This window comes from Myotis brandtii, unplaced genomic scaffold, assembly GCF_000412655.1.
Source record: "Myotis brandtii unplaced genomic scaffold, ASM41265v1 scaffold57, whole genome shotgun sequence".
Classification (NCBI taxonomy): Eukaryota; Metazoa; Chordata; class Mammalia; order Chiroptera; family Vespertilionidae; genus Myotis; species Myotis brandtii.
Window position 1 is genome coordinate 122,566 of NW_005370133.1, and position 19,237 is coordinate 141,802.

Genomic DNA, 19,237 nt, shown 5'->3' on the forward strand with positions numbered 1-19,237 from the left:
TTTATTTTAAAAAAATATATTTTATTGATTTTTTACAGAGAGGAGGGGAGAGGGATAGAGTGTTAGAAACATCGATCAGCTGCTTCTTGCATACCCCCAACTGGGGATGTGCCTGCAACCAAGGTACATACCCTTGACCGGAATCGAACCCGGGACCCTTGAGTCCGCAGGCCGACGCTCTATCCACTGAGCCAAACCGGTCAGGGCAATAAACCAATTTTTAGAAAAGGCAAAAGATTTGAAAAGACATTTCACCAAAGAAGATAGGCAGGTGACAAATGAGCACATGAAAAGATGCTTAGTATCTTTAGTCAGTAGAAATGCAGATGAAAACCACAATGAGTTGTTATTATACAACCCCTAGATTGGTTGAAATTAAAAGACTGACAATACAAAGTGTTGACAAGGATGTGGAACATATGAAATTCTCATATATTGATGTTAAGAATGTAAAATGATACAACTACCAGTTCCACAGTCTTTAAAAGTTAAGACATACACCTTCTGTACTACCCAGTCATCCTACTCTTAGAGAAAGGAAAGTATATATCCATATAAACACTTACACACAACTATTCATAATCCCCCAAAACTGAAAACTTCCCAAATGTCCAACAGCAGGTGAATAAACAATTATGATATATTCATATGAGGAAATACACATATTGGCAGTAAAAAGAAATGAATACTGGTTAAAGTACATGGATGAATCTCAAAAATATTATATGCTGAGCAAAAAGCCAGACACAAAAGAGTAGATATTATATTATTTCATTTATGTGAGAACTTAGAACAGACTAAAGTGTGATGTCAGTGTAATTTTCCAGGGCTGGGGTTTGCAAGGCCAGGATTAGAAGGGGCAAAGGGGAACTCTTTGTGGTGATACAGTTTTTTTCCTTGATTATGATGGTGGTGTGGGGGTAGTGGTTACACAGCTGTATAAATTTGTCAAACTGATGAAATGTGTACTTAAAATGGAACAAAAAAGGTGGTCTTTCTTCATTAAAATCTTTTTCCATTTCTACTTTCTCTTAAAAAGTTGGAAGATCCTTCTCAATTCAGTCCTTTTTTTTTTAACATTTTGTATGCACATCTAATACTTTATTAGGTGTGAATTTCAAGCTCTAAAGTTATTAAAAGCAAATACTATCATCCAATAAAGTTAAGTAGATTATAATACCGCTTCCATTTTTAGACTTCTGTCCTGGTTTCTTCTTTGAGGCAGCTGCTTCAGGGGGGTGTGGGGCGGGGTGTGGGGGTCGTTCATGAAAAGCCAGAAGAAGAGGAAAATTACTGTAATAACTATGAAGGAATAAGAACAATAAAATATGGGTTTTTTTGTGTGTTTTTTTAAAAATATATTTTATTGATTTTTTACAGAGAGGAAGGGAGAGAGACAGAGAGTTAGAAACATCGATGAGAGAGAAACATCGATGAGCTGCCTCCTGCACATCTCCCACTGGGAATATGCCTGCAACCAAGGTACACGCCCTTGACCGGAATCGAACCCGGGACCTTTCAGTCCGCAGGCCAACGCTCTATCCACTGAGCCAAACCGGTTTTGGCGACAATAAAATATGTTGACTCATAAAACTCCATCATGCTTTTGTTAATGTGATCCTATGAAGCCCTGCGCAGCGGGGGAAGGAGACCGGGAAGACGCGGTGGCGCATGACAGCCCAACCACCAGCTCTGAGGTGCCGCCACTGCCGTTGCGCTGCCCGGCCTCAATTCAGTCTTAATTTCTGCATGGCAGTTGTCAGTTGCAGCTGAGTAACAACTGCCCTTATAAGAGGGCATGAATTGCCCTGTTTGTCATAATTCCTACCACTCTCCTGTTATTTCACACTCAACCTCCTTCACTTGTTTATGTTACTGCCTAGGTCCTGTTGGCATTTCAGGTTTCTGACCTGCCTCATACACTATATTTTTGTCATACTGGCCTCCTCATGGCTTTTCAAAGACATGTTACATTTCTCTATTTCTATAGCTTTCCCAGGAGGCCTTCTTCTTTTCCCATCTGTAAAGGCCCAGTTCAACCCCTACCAGTCTTACGTAGAAAGTAGAAGTTCTAGCATAGTTACTAGTAGTTATTGGATATGGTGTAGACATTTATCAATTAGTAGATGCACTAGGCTTCAGGTAATTGATTGGGACTGACATACATGCAGCCACTTTACTGACCCCCCCCCAAAAAAAAAGGGGGGGGGAGGATTGTTCTTTAGGCAAAGGTGCATGTGATAGAGTTTATTGGTAAGATTAAATGAAGAACTTGGAGAGGGCCAGGTGCACAGAAAGGCTCATTGGTAGCACCTTCCAAATGCATAGAACCCTTAGAATTGAGTACACATTTACTCAAAATTAATTTTCTTTATTCCCTTAAAGTTGCAAAAGAATTGTCTTCTCTCCTTAACCAATTCCAGGATTCTTGTGGATGTTCCATTTGACAGGCAAGTATAAATTTTGATCATTTGATTTTGGGGTGTTGACCAGTGTTACTCTGAGCATTGTTGGCTTTGGGGTTATTAGCTTAGCAGGGAGGGTCTGATTAAGGCTAGGATTCAGTGTTTGGGGAGAATGCTCTGTTGAGCCTCTTCCCCAGAGGTGATTGGAAGTACCTTGTCTGCAAATGTTGTTTCCCTAAATGTGATTTCAGTTCAGAGCTTCAGAGTAGTAAAACCTGGGGCTCCAGAGAGTCAAACATACTTTAATTCAAGCTCTAGCCCTTTCATGATCTGTGCCTAAGTTTTCTCATTTGTAAAATATGCCTTATGAGGATTAGATATAATGTTTGTAAAGAACTTAAAACAGTGCCTCGCTTAAGAAGTACAGGTTGTTCTAAACATTACGCATTCTTTTCGTTATTATTTTATTGATAGTAATTTTAAAACATCCTCATCCTAGACTCCATAGGGATTCCTATTGAAGCCTTTGTAATCTCTCAGATTCATGAGTTCAAAAACATTTATAATAGTTGCTGCCAACAGCATAGTTTCTCATGAACAAAGCCTGTGACTTATGGGTGCTGGTATAGGCTAAGCCATTCACAAATCTAATTGAAAATGTGTACTTGAAATGGGAGTTGACTTTTAAAAATACAATAGGGAAAGTGGTCCTCCTCATTAAAAAAAAAATCTCTGTTTCTACCTTCTCTTGAAAACTTGGAGGATCTTTCTCAACTCAGTCTACTACATTCCTAAATGGTCAGAGCTGAAGAACAGCTGCCCCTATAAAAGGGTGTGAATTCTCTCTAGCTAATTGATTTGCTTGCTGTGTCTACAGTTCAGATTACAAATTAATACTTCTCTTGGAACTTTTCTTTTTCAGACTCATCATAGTAGAAACTGAATGCTAAAAAAGAAATCTTTCTCTCTCTTTTTTTATTTCAGAGAGGAAGGGAGAGGGAGAGAGAGAGAGAGAAACATCAATGATGAGAGAGAATCATTGATTGGCTGCCTTCTCCATACTCCCTACTGGGGATCAAGCCCGCAACCTGGGCATGTGCCCTTGACCAGAATCAAACCTGGTCAGTCCGCAGGCCAATGCTCTACGTCGGCTGCCAAACTGACTAGGGTACAATAAATCTTTCTTAAATCTGCTCATCTTTCTTTGAATCCTGTGCATTTTGCTCACATTCTTATTTGCATGCTGTCTTCTGATCTCTTTTTGCCAAATGCTCTTGGTTTTCATAGCTGAGGCTGTAGAAGTTGAGACTTTTTATTACAGGATTATAGGGGTAGGTTAAGTGATTTCTTTCCTCATATACAGTTTTACAAACTTTATTGTGAGAAAATTACTGCTTTTCAGGTTTGATGCTGCCAAATTTGTGATGAGATGGCTCTGTAAGCATGAAAACCCCAAGATGCAAACAATGGCAGTGAGCATCACCTCTATTCTGGCCTTGCAGGTATGTGATTGCTAAAGGCAAGATCTCTTTCCCCTTAGTTCTGATGGAGCTTTGATGGAGATCGATATTTCACTGTCAGCTTTTTGTTTGCTTACAGCTCTCAAGAGAGCAAACTGCACAACTTAAAGACGAGCTCCTCAGGGCAGTTAAGGTAGGTTGTTTGTCACTTTTACCACTTTTTTCAGTGCAAGTAATTTATGAACATACTTTATAAGATCAGATCATTCTATAAGGCCTAAAAAATGAAAAATCTGTAAGACCTGCTCCTCAGAAGAAATTACTATTACAGCTTTTTCTTGTGGTATTTACCTTCACATCTCTGAATAAAATGCTTATTTAGTAACTGCAATTAAAAAACTTTTTTTGTGTGAATTCTTGAGTGGTTAGTTTTAGATGTTATCTAGTGATTCTACTGCTATGGTAAATAAGAACTTAGCTCTTCTGTATATATTTCTACAAGTTACCTCCACCCTCAACCCCACAAACTTATATCACAATTTTAATAAATCAGTAATTTAAGAGTTTGCTGATTATGCTAACATTATTTACATAAAAGTATACATTGTTTTATTTTGCACTTATTTTAAGATGAGGCTTGAACCTTTTTTTTAAAATTTAAGAATTTTATATCCTGAGAACTGTCTATTCATAGCCTTATATTCTGGGTTATTGGCTTTTTTCAAATATATAGTTTGTGTTGTTTTTTTTAAATTCTCTTTAGCCCTAGCTGGTTTGGCTCAGTGGATAGAGCGTCGGCTTGGGGACTGAAGGGTCCCAGGTTCAATTCCGGCCAAGGGCACATGCCTGGGTTGTGGGCTCGATCCCCAGTGGGGGGCGTGCAGGAGGCAGCCAATCAATGATTCTCTCTCATCATTGATGTTTCTATCTCTCCCTCTCCCATCCTCTCCAAAATCAATAAAATATAAGAAGAAAAAAAAATTCTCTTTATTGTTGAAAGTATTTTTCCCCCCATTGGCCCTCTCCTCCCCAGCTCCGCTCCCTCCCCAGGCCTTCACCTCATTATTGTCTGTGTCCATGGGTAATGCATATATACATATACGTTCTTTGATTAATCCCTCCCCCCTTCTTTCTGAGAATCGTCAGTCTGTTGCATGCTTCCATGTCTCTGGATCTATTTTGTTTGTCAATTTATTTTGTTCGTTAGATTACATATATAAGTGAGATCATGTGATATTTGTATTTTATGATCATAGGACTATTTTTGAAAAGCGGGAAAAATTGATAGCATAGGCAAGATAGAAGGAAATAATTTTGGTGTCAAATCTTTGTGTGTGTATAGGAATTGTATATAGAGCAGAAGTAAACCTCTTGGCTTTAGATTGGAGCAGAAAGGATGGCAGATTACATCGATGCAAGTACAAGTAGGTTGGTAGGTGTTTTTAGGAAGAATAGTTACAGTTCTCAGTGAAAAATTAGATAAAGTGATCAAGTGAGAAAAGTAAAAAGATAGTGATTACAGTCTGAGGAGAGAGAATTATGAAATAGTAGTCTTTAGAGCAAACTCATTGAGAAATATAGTAGGATTGCCAGGGACAATTAAATACCCTTTTGAAATTTTTTGTGAGATAATGAAAGTGAGGCTCAAGCACATCTTTTTCAATATTCAGAATTTTGGGGATGGGGCATGAAGTAGGATTTAACCAAGGTAGGAGTTTTGCCAAGATGATGTGATGGAGGAACATTGAAGTTGTTGAGAATGATAAGAGGAATAGAGGTAGAGATGGAGAAATAAAGCTATTGGTATAGATAGGGAGCAAGTACGGAAAGTGACACAGAGGGAAGAATAGCACTGTAGTTCTTGGAGAAATAGTTTTAGGTTGTTCCGGCTTTAGATGAGAACAAACCAGATTTTCAGCCACGAGCCAGAAGAGCTTAGATAAGTTACTTATCTTTGTGCTTCAGATTCTTCATCTGAAAAACAGGCATCTGTCATAGGAGTGAGACTGTATTTCAGTTCGTTTGAGTATCATTAAGGTAAAATATGTAAAACATCTAACCTTAGGCTTGGCCACAGTCGTTACTTTCAGGGTCAGCCTCACGTCCCTTGCTCCCTCCCTTGTCTTGCTGCCCTTCACCCTATTGACTGTCTAGGTGATGGCTACCAGTGTTGTGTGCCTTGCTTATATTATCTTGGCTCTTACAGCTTTATTTTTGCAATGAACTCTCTTTATATATTCTATCTTAGTTGGGTAAAATATTTGTGATCACCTCATTCCTTCTGATATTCTGATTTGTTTCGTGCTGTTATATTTTATGTATCTTTTCATTTACTGGTTACTTGAAAATGACTGTCTTTTTCCTCTCACTTGATATTCTAATATGCTTGAAAGAAAGCATAAATACCAGCTTAACTATGTCCACTGCTCCCTCCCTTGTCTTGCTACCCTTCACCCTTTTGACTGTCTAGGTGATGGCTACCAGTGTGGTGTGCCTTGTTTATATTATCTTGGCTCTCACAGCTTTATTTTTGCAATGTACTCTCTTTATATATTCTATCTTAGTTGGGTAAAATTATTGAGATCACCTCATTCCTTCTGAAAACAGATATTCTGATTTGTTTCGTGCTGTTATATGTTATGTATCTTTTCATTTACTGGTTACTTGAAAATGGCTGTCTTTTTCCTCTCACATGATATTCTAATATACTTGAAAGAAAGCATAAATACCAGCTTAACTATGTCCAGAAATGTTCTGAACTGAAATGGTATGCTAGAATATCTGTTCATGAGAGCCAGTGGTTTCTTTCAAACTATTAGGGACATAATAGTTATGTTAGTGTTACCCTCTAGCCATACTGACTGTTCAGTGGCCTGGAACAGCACCCTTTTTCTTTGCCTGGCATAGGTTCTCCCCCCACCTCTTCTCTGTGTCCCCATTCCTTTCCTGGTTGGCATCCTATTTTTCTTTTGTCTCAGTTGATATATTACCTTGGTATTGAAACGTGGGGTTGAGGGTGCAGATTCTTTTGTGTGTCCTTGTCCTCATGAAGTTTGAAGAGTAAACTCTCGGAAAATGCAGATGTTTATTGGAAGCATATACAAATTCCATCTGGGTAGGGGGGATACCCAAAGGGGAAAAGCCTGCTTTCTCTCTCTCTCTCTCTCTAATGGGGAAAAATCCAAAATCTAAAATCTGCTCAATCTCTGTCTCCGGGTTTACAAAGGCAGCAGTTCTTTGTCTGGACCAGACCCTTTCTAATTGGACCTTTCCTTAATTTAGGACCCCCTTGCTTTCCTCATTTTGTCATTCTGCTATGCAGTATTAGTTTCAAAGCTCAAAGCCCATGTGGTGCCCTTCACATATCTATCTTACCTGTTCAGGTTGGAGTTGATTTTTATCTCCCTTATGGCTCTCGGTTGTCTTGGCTGGAGATGTTTTATTATTCCTTGGGGAAAAATCTAAAATCTGCTGAATCTCTTTGTCTCCAGGTTTACAAAGGCAGCAGTTTTTTGTCTGAACCTGACCCTTTCTAATTGGACCTTTTCTTATTTTAGGACCCCCTTGCTTTCCTCATTTGGTCATTCTGCTATGTAGTATTAGTTTCAAAGCTCAAAGCCCTTCACATATCTATCTTACCTGTTCAGGTTGTTGGAGTTGAATTTTATCTCCCTTATGACTCTCGGTTGTCTTGGCTGGAGATGTTTTATTATTCCTTGTGGCTCTCCCAGCAACTCAGGTCAGGGCTGCTTTTTTTTGGTGTGTGTGTGTTTGACATTTATTTTTATTAATTGCAAAGAGAAAAGGATTCAAGACATAGTTCTTAGTCTGAATTAGTCCTCCAATTCCTTAGGCTTTTCTCTCTTTTTTAAATTTATTGTCTAAAGTTTTATATATGTCTCCTTTTTAGGTCAGGGCTGCTTTTGCTCTACCTAGGGTTGTTTTAATTGCTCAGGCCAAAGATACCTCTGTCCTTTCTGGACCCCCCTCTTCCTGTCTGCCTAATTAAGCTAGCTAGCTAACCCTTCTCAGTATGGAGGCTCCTCTCTCCCATGTTTTCGAAGTAAATTCTTTTTTAAAAAAATTATTATTTTATTGATTTCAGAGAGGAAGGGAGAGGGAGAGAGACAGAAACATCAATGATGAGAGAGAATCATTCATCGGCTGCCTCCTGCATGTCCCCTACTGGGGATTGAGCCTGCAATTTGGACATGTGCCCTTGACTGGAATTGAACCCTTCAGTCTGCAGGCTGATGCTCTATCCATTCAGCCAAACCAGCTAGGGCTCTAAGTAAATTCTTTAATGTTTTTCCATCAGAGCATTTACCAAAATTTAAATTTATTTTATGTAGTTGAGAAAAACCGTTATTTTGATTTGTCTCTCTTATCTGGATAAATGTCTGACTTCCAGAAGGTGATGACTAGACATTCTCAATAAATGAATAATGGAAAGCTAATACATACTTGACTATAGATTTATTAACAAGCACCAAGAACTAGATTGTGAAGTGCTCATTAAACTTCAATTTTTTTTTTTCATTTAATCCTCATAAAAACCCTAGGAGATAGGTATAATTGATTTTATAGGGAAAAATGGATCACAAAGCTTTTAAATAGTAGAACTTGTTATGAACCCAGGTTTGATTCTATAGCTTTTCTTAACTGTGGCTTTTCTTTTAATGGAATTGAGTTAGTCATTAGGGCATCTCACTCCCTGTCTCTTTGTTTGTAGGAACTTCTAGCAATAGTAAAACAAAAGACTACTGAGAATTTAGATGATGTCACCCTCTTGTTTGCTTTGAAAGCACTTTGGAATCTTACAGATGAGTCTCCAGTTGCCTGCAAGCACTTTATGGAAAATCAAGGACTGGCAATCTTCATTCAAGTTTTGGAGGTAGTAATTCAAGACTGAATTTATATGTAAAGTTCTTTTCTTCATGATAAAGTAACTATATATTCTTTTGACAGACTTTTTCAGGATCAGCAATACAAAGCAAAGTACTTGGACTTTTGGTAAGGTTTTGTTTTGAGTTAATTCTAATTACTTAAGAAATCAGAAAACTAACATTTATGTCGTACCTACTATATGCTAGGCACTTTTGTAAGCATTGACATGCATTAACTTGTTTAATCTAAATACCATTGTATATCAGTCATCTATTGCTTTGAACAGACTACAGCTTAAAACAACAGCCATTTTATTTACTTATGAATCTGTGGGTCAACAGTTTGAAGTCAGTTCAGCTGTATTGTCGTGCGGTCTCCTGTGGAGTTACTCGTAGCTGCAGTCATCTGGTGGCGCAGCGAGGGCTAGATGCGAATGCTGCCCAGCTGACACTTGGATGGCAGCCTTGTGAGGCCTCAGAGTAGAGGACCCAGCCAAGCCACGCCTGGGCTCATGACCCACAGGAACTGAGAGAAAAATGTGTGTTGTTTTAAGCCACTGAGTTTGTGGCAATTTGTTACACAGCATAGAAAATGAATACGATATATAAAATAAAGAACTACCTGCCTTCTATTATTACTGTTGAATTTCAAGCTAATAAAACATATAGTAGACCCCTAGGAATGTTTAGTATTTGAGTCAGGCCTGGATTTATATTCTTGTTCAATCAGGTGTTAGTGTTAACCAGCCAAGTTAGTCTTACTGAATGTCAGATTTCTACGTTATGACAAGGTAGATAAAAAGATATTTTTGTTTATCTAGTTCAGTGCCTGGCACATAGTAAGTGTTTACTCAGTTATTGCTGATCATCCTCATCAGGGGGTGGGATTGTGGGTATTAGGCTACATTGAGAGGGAGTAGGATGGAACTAAGTGTTACCAACGTATTTGAGCTGAGCACTAGGAGAGGGAGAGTAGCCGGTTCCTGATTCTGCCCTCCTTTCCTGTCTCTGATATTGTCTGCTCCATGTGACCTGTAGAACAACGTAGCTGAAGTCAGAGAACTCTCTTCCGAGCTGGTGACCAAAGATGTGGTGAAGCATATCAGCGTCTTGCTCCATAGCACAGCGATGGAAGTCAGCTATTTCGCTGCAGGCATCATAGCCCACCTGGCATCTGACCAACAGCCCTGGGTGTCCTGTGACCTTCAGAGGACTACTCTTCTCCAAGATCTGGTACAAGAGCCATTCCTCTACAAAGCCCTGCGTAATCTTTTAGAGAAAACCTGTTTTTCCAGATACAAGAGTTTTAGAAACGTATTCATTGTAGAAAGTGGGAAACACAGGAAAGTATAAAGAAAATATTATAAATCATGCATACCCTACCCTACAAAGCTCACCTCTATTAACATTTTGTTGCATTTTTCCTTTTATAAAAAAGTTACATGCAAGCATTGTATATAGCTAATTCTAACTCTCACATTCAGCTCTTTTTAAAGCTATTTCTTTTGGTATTTACCTCCATATCTCTAAATGATATATTGCTCCTTCTTGACTTTGCAAATTTAGGCATTCTCTATCAGTTCATTTTCCCATTCTATAAAAAGAAGTTTCTTTTTTCTCACTGTCCCTATGCACATCCTTCCTTATACTCCCAAGTACTAATCTCCTTTTGTACATTCAAATATATACCATCCACTTCATCTTCTCAGACACATCTTGCCCAGAGCCTCTGTGTCTGTCATCTGGTCTGTTTTTTATTTGTTCGTTTGTTTTTTATATCTGCTATACTATTGTCAACCAGGATATTCCTTTACTATCCTGCTAGAAATTCTTTGGTCTCTCTAGTATTGGATTTCCTGTTTCCTGGATTGCATGCCTGCCTGTATTTTGGTATATTCCCTCATTCTGTTGGACCATATCCTCCAGTAGCTTCTTAAGAAGAGATTCGTGAAATAGAAAATTTGAGACCTTATTCTAAGTATAGAATTTTAGGGTTTTTTTTTAGAATTTTAGTTTTGAAATAGTTTCCCTTTGGAATTTTTAAGGCATTGACCTTTTGTCTTTAACTTTGAAAGCTTTAAGATTTTTGTTCTCAGTGTTTGGAAATCACAGAGGTGTTCCCTCGGTGTGGGTATATTTTCATGTTATGTTTGGCCAGTTAGGGGTCCTGAAGCTCATTTCTTTCAGTTCTGGGAAATTTCTTCCTTTCTCCCCCCATCTCTCTCTCCTTCAGTTCTGGGGAATTTCTTCCTCCCTTCTTTCCTTCCTACCATTCCTCTCTCCTTTTTTCTTTGGGGGTGGGGGTGGGGGCGGGAAATGTTGATCCTGACAGATTCATCTTTTCTTATCACCTTATTTATGATTAAAAAAAATATTTCAACTTCTATTGGATTTTGCATTTTTGCTATTATAATATAAATTTCCGAGAACCCCTATTATCTCTTTAAAGGTATTACTGATAATTTAGTGGTTTTGTTTTAAGATTTTATCTTCCGCCCTGACTGGTTTGGCTCAGTGGATAGAGCATCAGCTTGCAGACTGAAGGGTCCCGGGTTCGATTCCAGTCAAGGGCATGTACTAGTACCTTGGTTGCGGGCACATCCCCAGTAGGGGGTGTGCAGGAGGCAGCTGATTGATGTTTCTTTCTCATCGATGTTTCTAACTCTCTATCCCTCTCCCTTCCTCTCTGTAAAAAATCAATAAGATATATATATATATATATATAAAAGATTTTGTCTTCCTCCAAGGTCTCTGTCTCCTTCAGGTTGGTCTTTTTTCCTATTTCTGTTCCTTGATGTTACAGATTTTCTTAGTGTATGGCGATCCTCAGCTTGTCCATTCATACCTAAGAGTGGAGCTGTTCAGGAAGCTGTGTGCTGATGAATAGAACTTGTCAACTGCGGGCTTTATAGAGTGATCTGGATTAATTGTGCCTTAGTGTCAGTGTCATTAGATCTTTTGTCCTGAACTGGTTGGGATTTATCTGAAGAAGAATCTTTTATTCTCCTGATTGAAAACTTGAAGCTTGACTGTCAACAGTCTGAAAGCCCACTAGAGGAAGAGAGTTGAGGGCAGGGAAGTCTCGGTATTTTATATTTAAATTAGGGCCAAGTGCACAAATTCGTGCACCTTGAAAGGAACTGTGGGCTGCGAGGCTGCGGTGGGCACGGGGGGGGGGCGGTTCTTGGCCCATCCCCCACGCCCCTGCCTGGCCCCTCCCACCACCCCTGACCCCCGGTCCACTGTCTGCCAGCAGCCCTGCTCCCGCCACTGCTGCTCCCACCTGCTGACGGCGCTGGCCCTGCTCACACCAGCTGACAGTTCAGTGATTGAGGCCAGCACCAGCAGCGGGTGCGAGTGGGGCTGGTGCCGTCAGTGGGTGTGAGCAGCAGCTGCTGCCCCAATCACCCCTCAGGAGCAGGGGGAAGTAGAGAAGCCCTCAAGGGCAATTGGGGCCAGCAGCCGCCACTTGGACCCAATGACAGTGCCAAGCAATCGGGACCCGTGCCAGGTGCTGGCAGTGGGTGCAAGCGGTGGTTCCAGTGCTGGCTGTGGGTATGGGTGCCAGGTGGGACCGCAGCACGTGGGAGCAAAGAATTTTCAGTAACCACCAGAGGCTCGCTCCGATAACAGTGACCAGTGCCCTGCCTTGGTCTGGCGCCCCCGCTCACCTGCTCCATCATCCTGCTGCGGCTGTCACTTGCCATGTTCCGCGCGCGCGCCCTGGTGGTCAGCGCACATCATAGCAACTGGTTCAGTTCTGCTGTTTGGTCTATTTGCATATTCGCCTTTTATTATATAGGATAGGATAGCATTATCACTTCAGCCTCTGTTTTTAGCATGGTAATGCCACCCTTAAATATTCATGGGTTGCCTAGTACAGGAGGATGAAGGAGGAGATGTGGGAGTCTTGATTCTTTGGTACCTTTTAACCAATCTCTTATTTTTAACCCCATCTCTAATCTTACTTCCTGAAATTCTTGGTGTGCCAAATTTTTATTTTATTTATTTATTTTTAAAAATATATTCTATTGATTTTTTACAGAGAGGAAGGGAGAGAGAGAGAGAGTTAGAAACATCGATGAGAGAGAAACATCGATCAGCTGCCTCCTGCACATCTCCCACTGGGGATGCGCCCGCAACCCAGGTACATGCCCTTGACCGGAATCGAACCTGGGACCTCCCAGTCCACAGGCCGACGCTCCATCCACTGAGCCAAACCGGTTCTGGCAGTGTGTGTGCCAAATTTTTAAATCCCTTCAGGGTTTCTGTTCAAGTTGCTTTGTTTTTTAACCTTCCCCAGTGCTAGATCTGTTGAACCAGTTATCCTTCTCCTTTTCCTTGGTTCTTTGTGTGTTTACCGTTTCTTTTAAAGCATTAGTATTCTGTACACAGGATTGAGGGAAGGAGTGGATGCATGCTCAGGTCTCCATCTTTAAACAGAAGCCCCTTTTTATGGCATTGTTTTCCACATGACTTTGTTCCTATTCTACATATATAATGGTTTGCCTAATTGATATTTTGGCAAGAAGGTGTACCCAAATTTGGGTAAGTTATGCCTGTAATTTGAAAATTGTGTTTTAAATATATATGTAATTACAAATGAAACAGCCTATTATGACCTTTTAAAAATGATGGAATACTAGAATCCTTGCTTCTCTTTTTGTATAGTATGTAACCATCCAGAATTGGCCAAGTTCAAGTTGTAAGATGACAGCATTGGTGACCTACAGGTAATTTCATGATGATGTAATGCTCTTCTTAAAGCTTGTCCTCAGTCGACTCACTATGTAGAGGCCATGGCACAGTGATAAAATAGAATTAAATAGCCAATTTCTTTGTGATATTGGGAAATCACTTTTAGAAAATTTCTTAGACTCACTTTTTCTCATCTGTAAAATGAGGTTGACAGTGTGCAAGGGTAAAGGATGAAACAAGATATTGAATGCATAGAGTGTTTAACAGAATACAATTTCTTTTTTATTTTTTAAGTTTTTATCCTATTGAATTTGGAAGGGAGAGGAGAGAGGAGAGAGAGAGACAGGCAGACAGACACAGACACACATTGATTTTATTGTTCCATTTATTTATGCATTCATTGGTTGGTTTTTTTATGTGCCCTGACCAGGGATCGAACCCACAACCGTAGTGTATCGGAATGACATTCTAACCAATTGAGCTACCCAGCCAGGGCCAAAAATGCAATTTCTTTTATGTTTTAATCTTCATTGTTGAAAGTATTACATAGGTCCTCCTTTAAAATGCAGTTTCTTAAATGCTAGCTCCCATTATATTTTCAGTAATACATCTGTCTCAGTGAGGAATTGTCTCTATGGGGAAATGTTGAAAATTATTCTTATCTCCCTGATGTTAGCCTCAGTTCTGAATGAACATCTTCTTTGTGCCTTTTTTAGATCCTTCAAGGCATTTTTTCCTCTCCTTGGCAACTTCTCTCAACCAGAGGTTCAGCTCTGGGCACTATGGGCTATGTATCATGTCTGCAGTAAAAACCGTATGTATTCAGAACAGTAGTTTTGCAGCTATTATTCAGTATAATGATTAAGTTCAATATGGAATTTGGAAAAACTGTTCACCTGTGTCTTTAATTTAACTCCTTCTAAAAAGAAAATGAAAAAAAGTTCATTAGTTTTAAAAATGGAACAAAATTATAATATATTTGGGGATGAATATCAAGTAATATAGAACGTGCCTATTTCCCACAGGCAAGCACAAAGAATAACTTGATAGCTATGGGGAGCATTTGAGATCTTGCTCCCTGGTATATGTTGTCAGTTTGACTCAACTCATAAAAAAAAATTTTTAAAAACTGATAGCTCTAACTGTTATTCTAGATGCTTTTCTATATACATACTATAGTTAGCATGTACTATATATGAATGTGATATTTTTAGATAAAATGGGCCAATTCTGTGCATTCTATTGTATAGTTTGCTCTTTTTACTCAACAGTTTATCATGAAGACTCTCTAGTGACACAAAGATCTGCTGATTTGTGGGAGGCTGGGTGGGTCAGTTGTTTCCCAGCTAGATTAATGTTTTGCTGTTTTAAATTCCCCTTTGAGAATTTTTAGCTTATGCCTTTTGCTAAAGATAATTGTAAACTTTTTGGCTTTTATTATAAAAGAAAAATAGGCTGTAATTTAATACTAAAAAAACCAAGGGGTAACTTAAAAAGCCTGAAATAATTATGAGACATACTTTATTCCTAGATGGAAAGACTTAAGGTACAGATGTCAGTTTTCTTCACTTTATGGATATAATACAATTGAAGTGAATGAGTAAGAGATGAGTCATCTGGAAATCTAAAGTGTTTGTGTATATATGTACATACGAATAATGACATATGTATGTATATGTATATATGTACAATATATATACATATAGTCAAACTAGGGAAAAATGCACGTGTGGTAAAAGTATTTTAAAAATTGCTTGGCTCATAGCCCAATGTAAAGGTATTTCAATTGTCTTATTCCTTGTCTTTTCTAGTCCTTTGAGGGACCAACTTTATGAACTGATTTTGTCTCTAACTCTCTAAATTAGAATCTAAGTTTCTGTATTACTGAAACTGACAGTCCCTTCCTGCTCCGGAATAGCTGCAGGTTAGGTTATGCACGTTAGGTGTTTTCTTCTCTATATATCTGGCTCCTGGACATTATCTTTACTTTGTACATTCAACGTTGCATCTAGATATTTCTCAGTTATATTTTATCCCGCATCTGGTGTCTTCAGCTTATCTAATTCATCATATTGCCTGAACCTGAAATGTGTATTAATCTTGTCATAAAAGATGTTCTTGTTCTTATCCCTTTTTGCTAAGGTTAGAGATATGTGAATCATGGAGTTGTCTGGAAGTAAACATATTAAAATACTCATCTGTTTGGTCACTACACAAGCCAAGCATTGAGTTTGAATTGACTTTTCCTTTTGAATTGACTTATTTTAGATTACTTCTTCTGTCAGAGGGCTTAAAACTTTGTACCCTTGCTTCAAAAAGGTGAATGTGGTGACTTGGGAATCTTTAAAATACCAAATTGTCCATCAAGGTTTTTGCTTAATTTTCTTCCAGCCAGCAAATACTGCAAAATGTTAGTTGAAGAAGAAGGATTGCAGCTTTTGTGTGACATCCAGGAGCACAATGAGGCAGACCCCCAAGCACAGCAGATTGCATCCTCCATTCTTGATGACTTCAGAATGCATTTCACGAATCATCAGAGACTCACTTTGTGTTAAATGCCCTTTTTAACCTAAGGGGCCTCAGAGGTGCTCTGCTCCTCAAGGGCAGGCAGATCTCCCATCCCGTCAGCCACTGAATGTTGAAACCTATTGTTGGAATTTATGAGTTGGCCATCTTTAATTTATTTTAAAATTTTTGTGTGTATATTTTGTTTATATGCGTTTTTTATTTTATTTTAATTTTTTTGTTGTTAATCTTCACTTGATATTTTTTCCATTGATTTTTTAGAGAGAGTGGAAGGGAGGGAAATAGTGATAGAGAAAGAGAAACATCAATGTGAGAGGGACATCGATTAGCTGCCTCCCACACACGCCCCAACCAGGGCCAGGAATCAAACCTGCAACCCAGGTATGTGCACTTGACTGGAAATTGAACCCATGATCCTTTGGTGTGTGGGCCAGCACTCTAACCACTGAGCACACTGGCCAGGGCGGCCATCTTTTACTAATGGTGTTTGTAAGTTACCAACGATTGTATTTTATGATGGCCATAACCCTAAACCAGGTTGAAATAATTCTAACAACATTCCCTCAGCAATTGTGAAAAATCAAGCCCTGGACTCTGGGAAGACCTGTGAGTGTGTGTTGGAACTGTGCCAGTTACTTTTCTCTGTAAGTAGATACCAAAGTACATTCCACTGTGGATGGAGGAAAAAGAAATATATTTTTTGCAGTTTTTGATATTCTTCTTGTGGCCCTTCCCCTTCAACTTTACATGTTGGACTGAGTGGTATAACATTCTGGGTATGTGGGTTTGCTGCAGGGGCATGGTGAGACAGGATTGAGACTAGTGTGTAGACGAAAGATTGTATGGGAATTGTAAATCTCAGTCCCTCAGAGTTTTAATTGGAGTAGAATTGTGACCAGAACTGAGAGGAAGAGAAAGAGCCACAAAAAGTCTTTGCCAAAGATTTCAAGAGGTGCTCTTACCCAGCCGGGTGACAAGAAAAATACGGGCTTTTTTGAAAACCAGCCTCTATCACAATATAAATTGTCAGAAGCTTTTGTTTGTGCCCTTGCAAACCCCCTCTGTAGAATAGAGTATGGACTCCTTTCTTGCCTTATTATTGACAACTAACAAATCATATTTTGTCATTCATGTGTTTTAAGTTTTTCAAAGAACAAAAATAAATTCCTTTTTTATTAGCATATTTTAGAACTAGAATTTTATTCTCTTCGTTGACCACACTCTTAACTGGAAGGATATGTGCCATCTTTTGGAATGAAATGAGACTTATTCTAAAAGATATTCCAAACTATTGCTCACCAGTGTCCCACTGAGTAAGGGAAATTTGTAGCCTCCTACAGTCCTGAAACTGCACTGTATTTTCTCTCATTCACTCTTGTGCATGATTTCAAAAATCTGTCTTAGTTTCCTGACCCGGGTTCTAGGACTTTGGAACATTCATTTACCAGATAATGTGAGGATGTGGTGGGACACTGTGCCTGTGGAGGCCCAGTTCTACACTAGGCACCTCTCCAACTTTTGTTTCCCCATGATTCACACAATCATCTGGGGTTTTAGCCTCCCCATTTAACAGATGAGAAAAAGGAAGTTCAGTAAGGTTATTACTTTCCCGACTAGTTAGCAGCTTGAGAGGTTGGGGCTGATTCTAAGGCTGGGCCGTTCTGTGTTACTCTCCCTTTCAGGAAATGAGCACGGCCGTGGAGTACATTTGTATTTAGCAGCAAATTAACAACATTATTGGTATGTGTCCATGCCCATGACTTAGAGACTCTAGGCCTAGGCTCAGGAGTTCAGGTAAAGCTTAGCTCTGTTGAAGAATGACCGTGGGCCCTGGTGTGTGAGGACCCTTCTCTTCCCTGCCTTAGTGCAGCAAGAGGGCTCCCGAGACCAGTGTGCATACGTGCATATCAGCCCCCCGTTGTTCCTCCGTGTGCCCTCCTCTAGTTCACCTTTGCTCATGCTGTTCCCCTCAGCCTTCCTCTTCTTTGCATCAAATGTCTACTAATTCTTCCGGCTTCAACTCCAGTGTTACCTACCTATTTCCTGACCCCCCTTCTCTCCGTCAGTTAATCGCTTCCTTCTCGATGCTCCTGAAGTCTGTTTAGTGCAAGTACAGAGTGGCCTGCCACCCTGCAGTTTAAAAAAGGTTTTCACAACAATGATTTCCATTGGTTCTCACAACACTGTACATTAATAACTCATATTTATTGAACAGGAGGCGTTTTATTTATTTAAACCCTCACAGCAATTCCATTTTACAGATGAGGAAGCTAAGGCACACAGTGAGTAACGTAGAGAGCTGGAATCTGCAGTCTGATCCCTGGCACCTGATCCTCTACGAGGGTTTCCTTATGATCTCTCTTGTATAGTTAGCAACTGGGGGTTCGTATTACTTCTTGCCATCTCTGGTGAGCACCTGCTCACTGAGAGGCAGAGATCAGGCCTGAGAGCCAACAATTACAAAGGCGAGAGGGGATCTATTTTAATCCTTCGTTTATCATTCGAGTAGGGAAAGACAGGCACTCTCCAAAGCAAACTGTGCCCCAGTGATTATAGACACAGGGAGGGGACTAATGATGATAGCGGTAGGGGGCAAGGTCGGCACCTTAGTACCAGGCACCACATCAGTCATTTTATATCCATTGTTGTCCTTGTGAGAAAACTAGAGCCCGGAGATGTGGAATGAGGGCAGTCACGCTGCAAATTTCCCTTTGAGATTATATGGGAGTCACTCGCCCACAAATCTAGGGGGTCGTTTCTCCCTGAAGGCTGCCATGCCCTCTAGCCGGTCCTGGGTGGGGATGTTCTGAAACAACAACAGAATATTAGTTTGTTGGGGTGCAGGGCTAGAGGCCAATAAGGACTTGCTCAAGTTTGTCCAGCCCATGACAAGGCAGGGTCCAAGTCTTTCTATTGTCTGTGGACTCTGGTATCGGGCCATGCAAAGGTATGGGCCTCATGGCTCCTTAGTTTCCTGAAGAAGGCAGGCTGCGCCTTCAGAATCTGGCCGGTCACTGGCCTCTACTTGTCCCAGCTTACATGCCTCCAAACAACTGACAGTCTCCTGCAGCAGTCTGATAGGAGACTTCACAGTAAGAAATTGGCTCTTTCACACCAGGCCCTGCAAGTTCCAGGACCCCCTGTGTAGGAGTACGTTTGATATCTGTTGACCTCGAGGTTAGTACTTTTTGACTCACCCAGGAGTCAGGTCTAAATAGGTCAGCCCCAGATTTATCTATCATTCCCCCTCCCCCACCCCCCC

At 40.0% G+C, this 19,237-nt stretch overlaps 2 protein-coding genes across 4 annotated transcripts in view; one reads left to right on the top strand and one right to left on the bottom strand.

The window, feature by feature from the left end:
* ZYG11A (zyg-11 family member A, cell cycle regulator) overlaps window positions 1-16,022 on the top strand; it is a 33,061-nt gene extending 17,039 nt beyond the window's left edge. Inside the window, 9 exon segments of the mRNA XM_005878675.1 lie at window positions 2,386-2,450; window positions 3,808-3,907; window positions 4,005-4,058; window positions 8,598-8,759; window positions 8,834-8,878; window positions 9,790-9,984; window positions 13,423-13,484; window positions 14,166-14,263; window positions 15,841-16,022. Coding sequence (XP_005878737.1) covers window positions 2,386-2,450; window positions 3,808-3,907; window positions 4,005-4,058; window positions 8,598-8,759; window positions 8,834-8,878; window positions 9,790-9,984; window positions 13,423-13,484; window positions 14,166-14,263; window positions 15,841-16,022 — 963 coding nt within the window.
* A 2,156-nt stretch (window positions 16,023-18,178) lies between these two features.
* Window positions 18,179-19,237, bottom strand: part of ECHDC2 (enoyl CoA hydratase domain containing 2) — a 14,347-nt gene continuing 13,288 nt past the window's right edge. For all 3 annotated transcript variants that reach the window (XM_014549786.1, XM_005878644.2, XM_014549787.1), the window contains one exon: window positions 18,179-18,781. In XM_014549786.1, coding sequence (XP_014405272.1) covers window positions 18,704-18,781 — 78 coding nt within the window. In that variant the 3' untranslated portion in view covers window positions 18,179-18,703. The remainder of the gene's footprint in view (window positions 18,782-19,237) is intronic.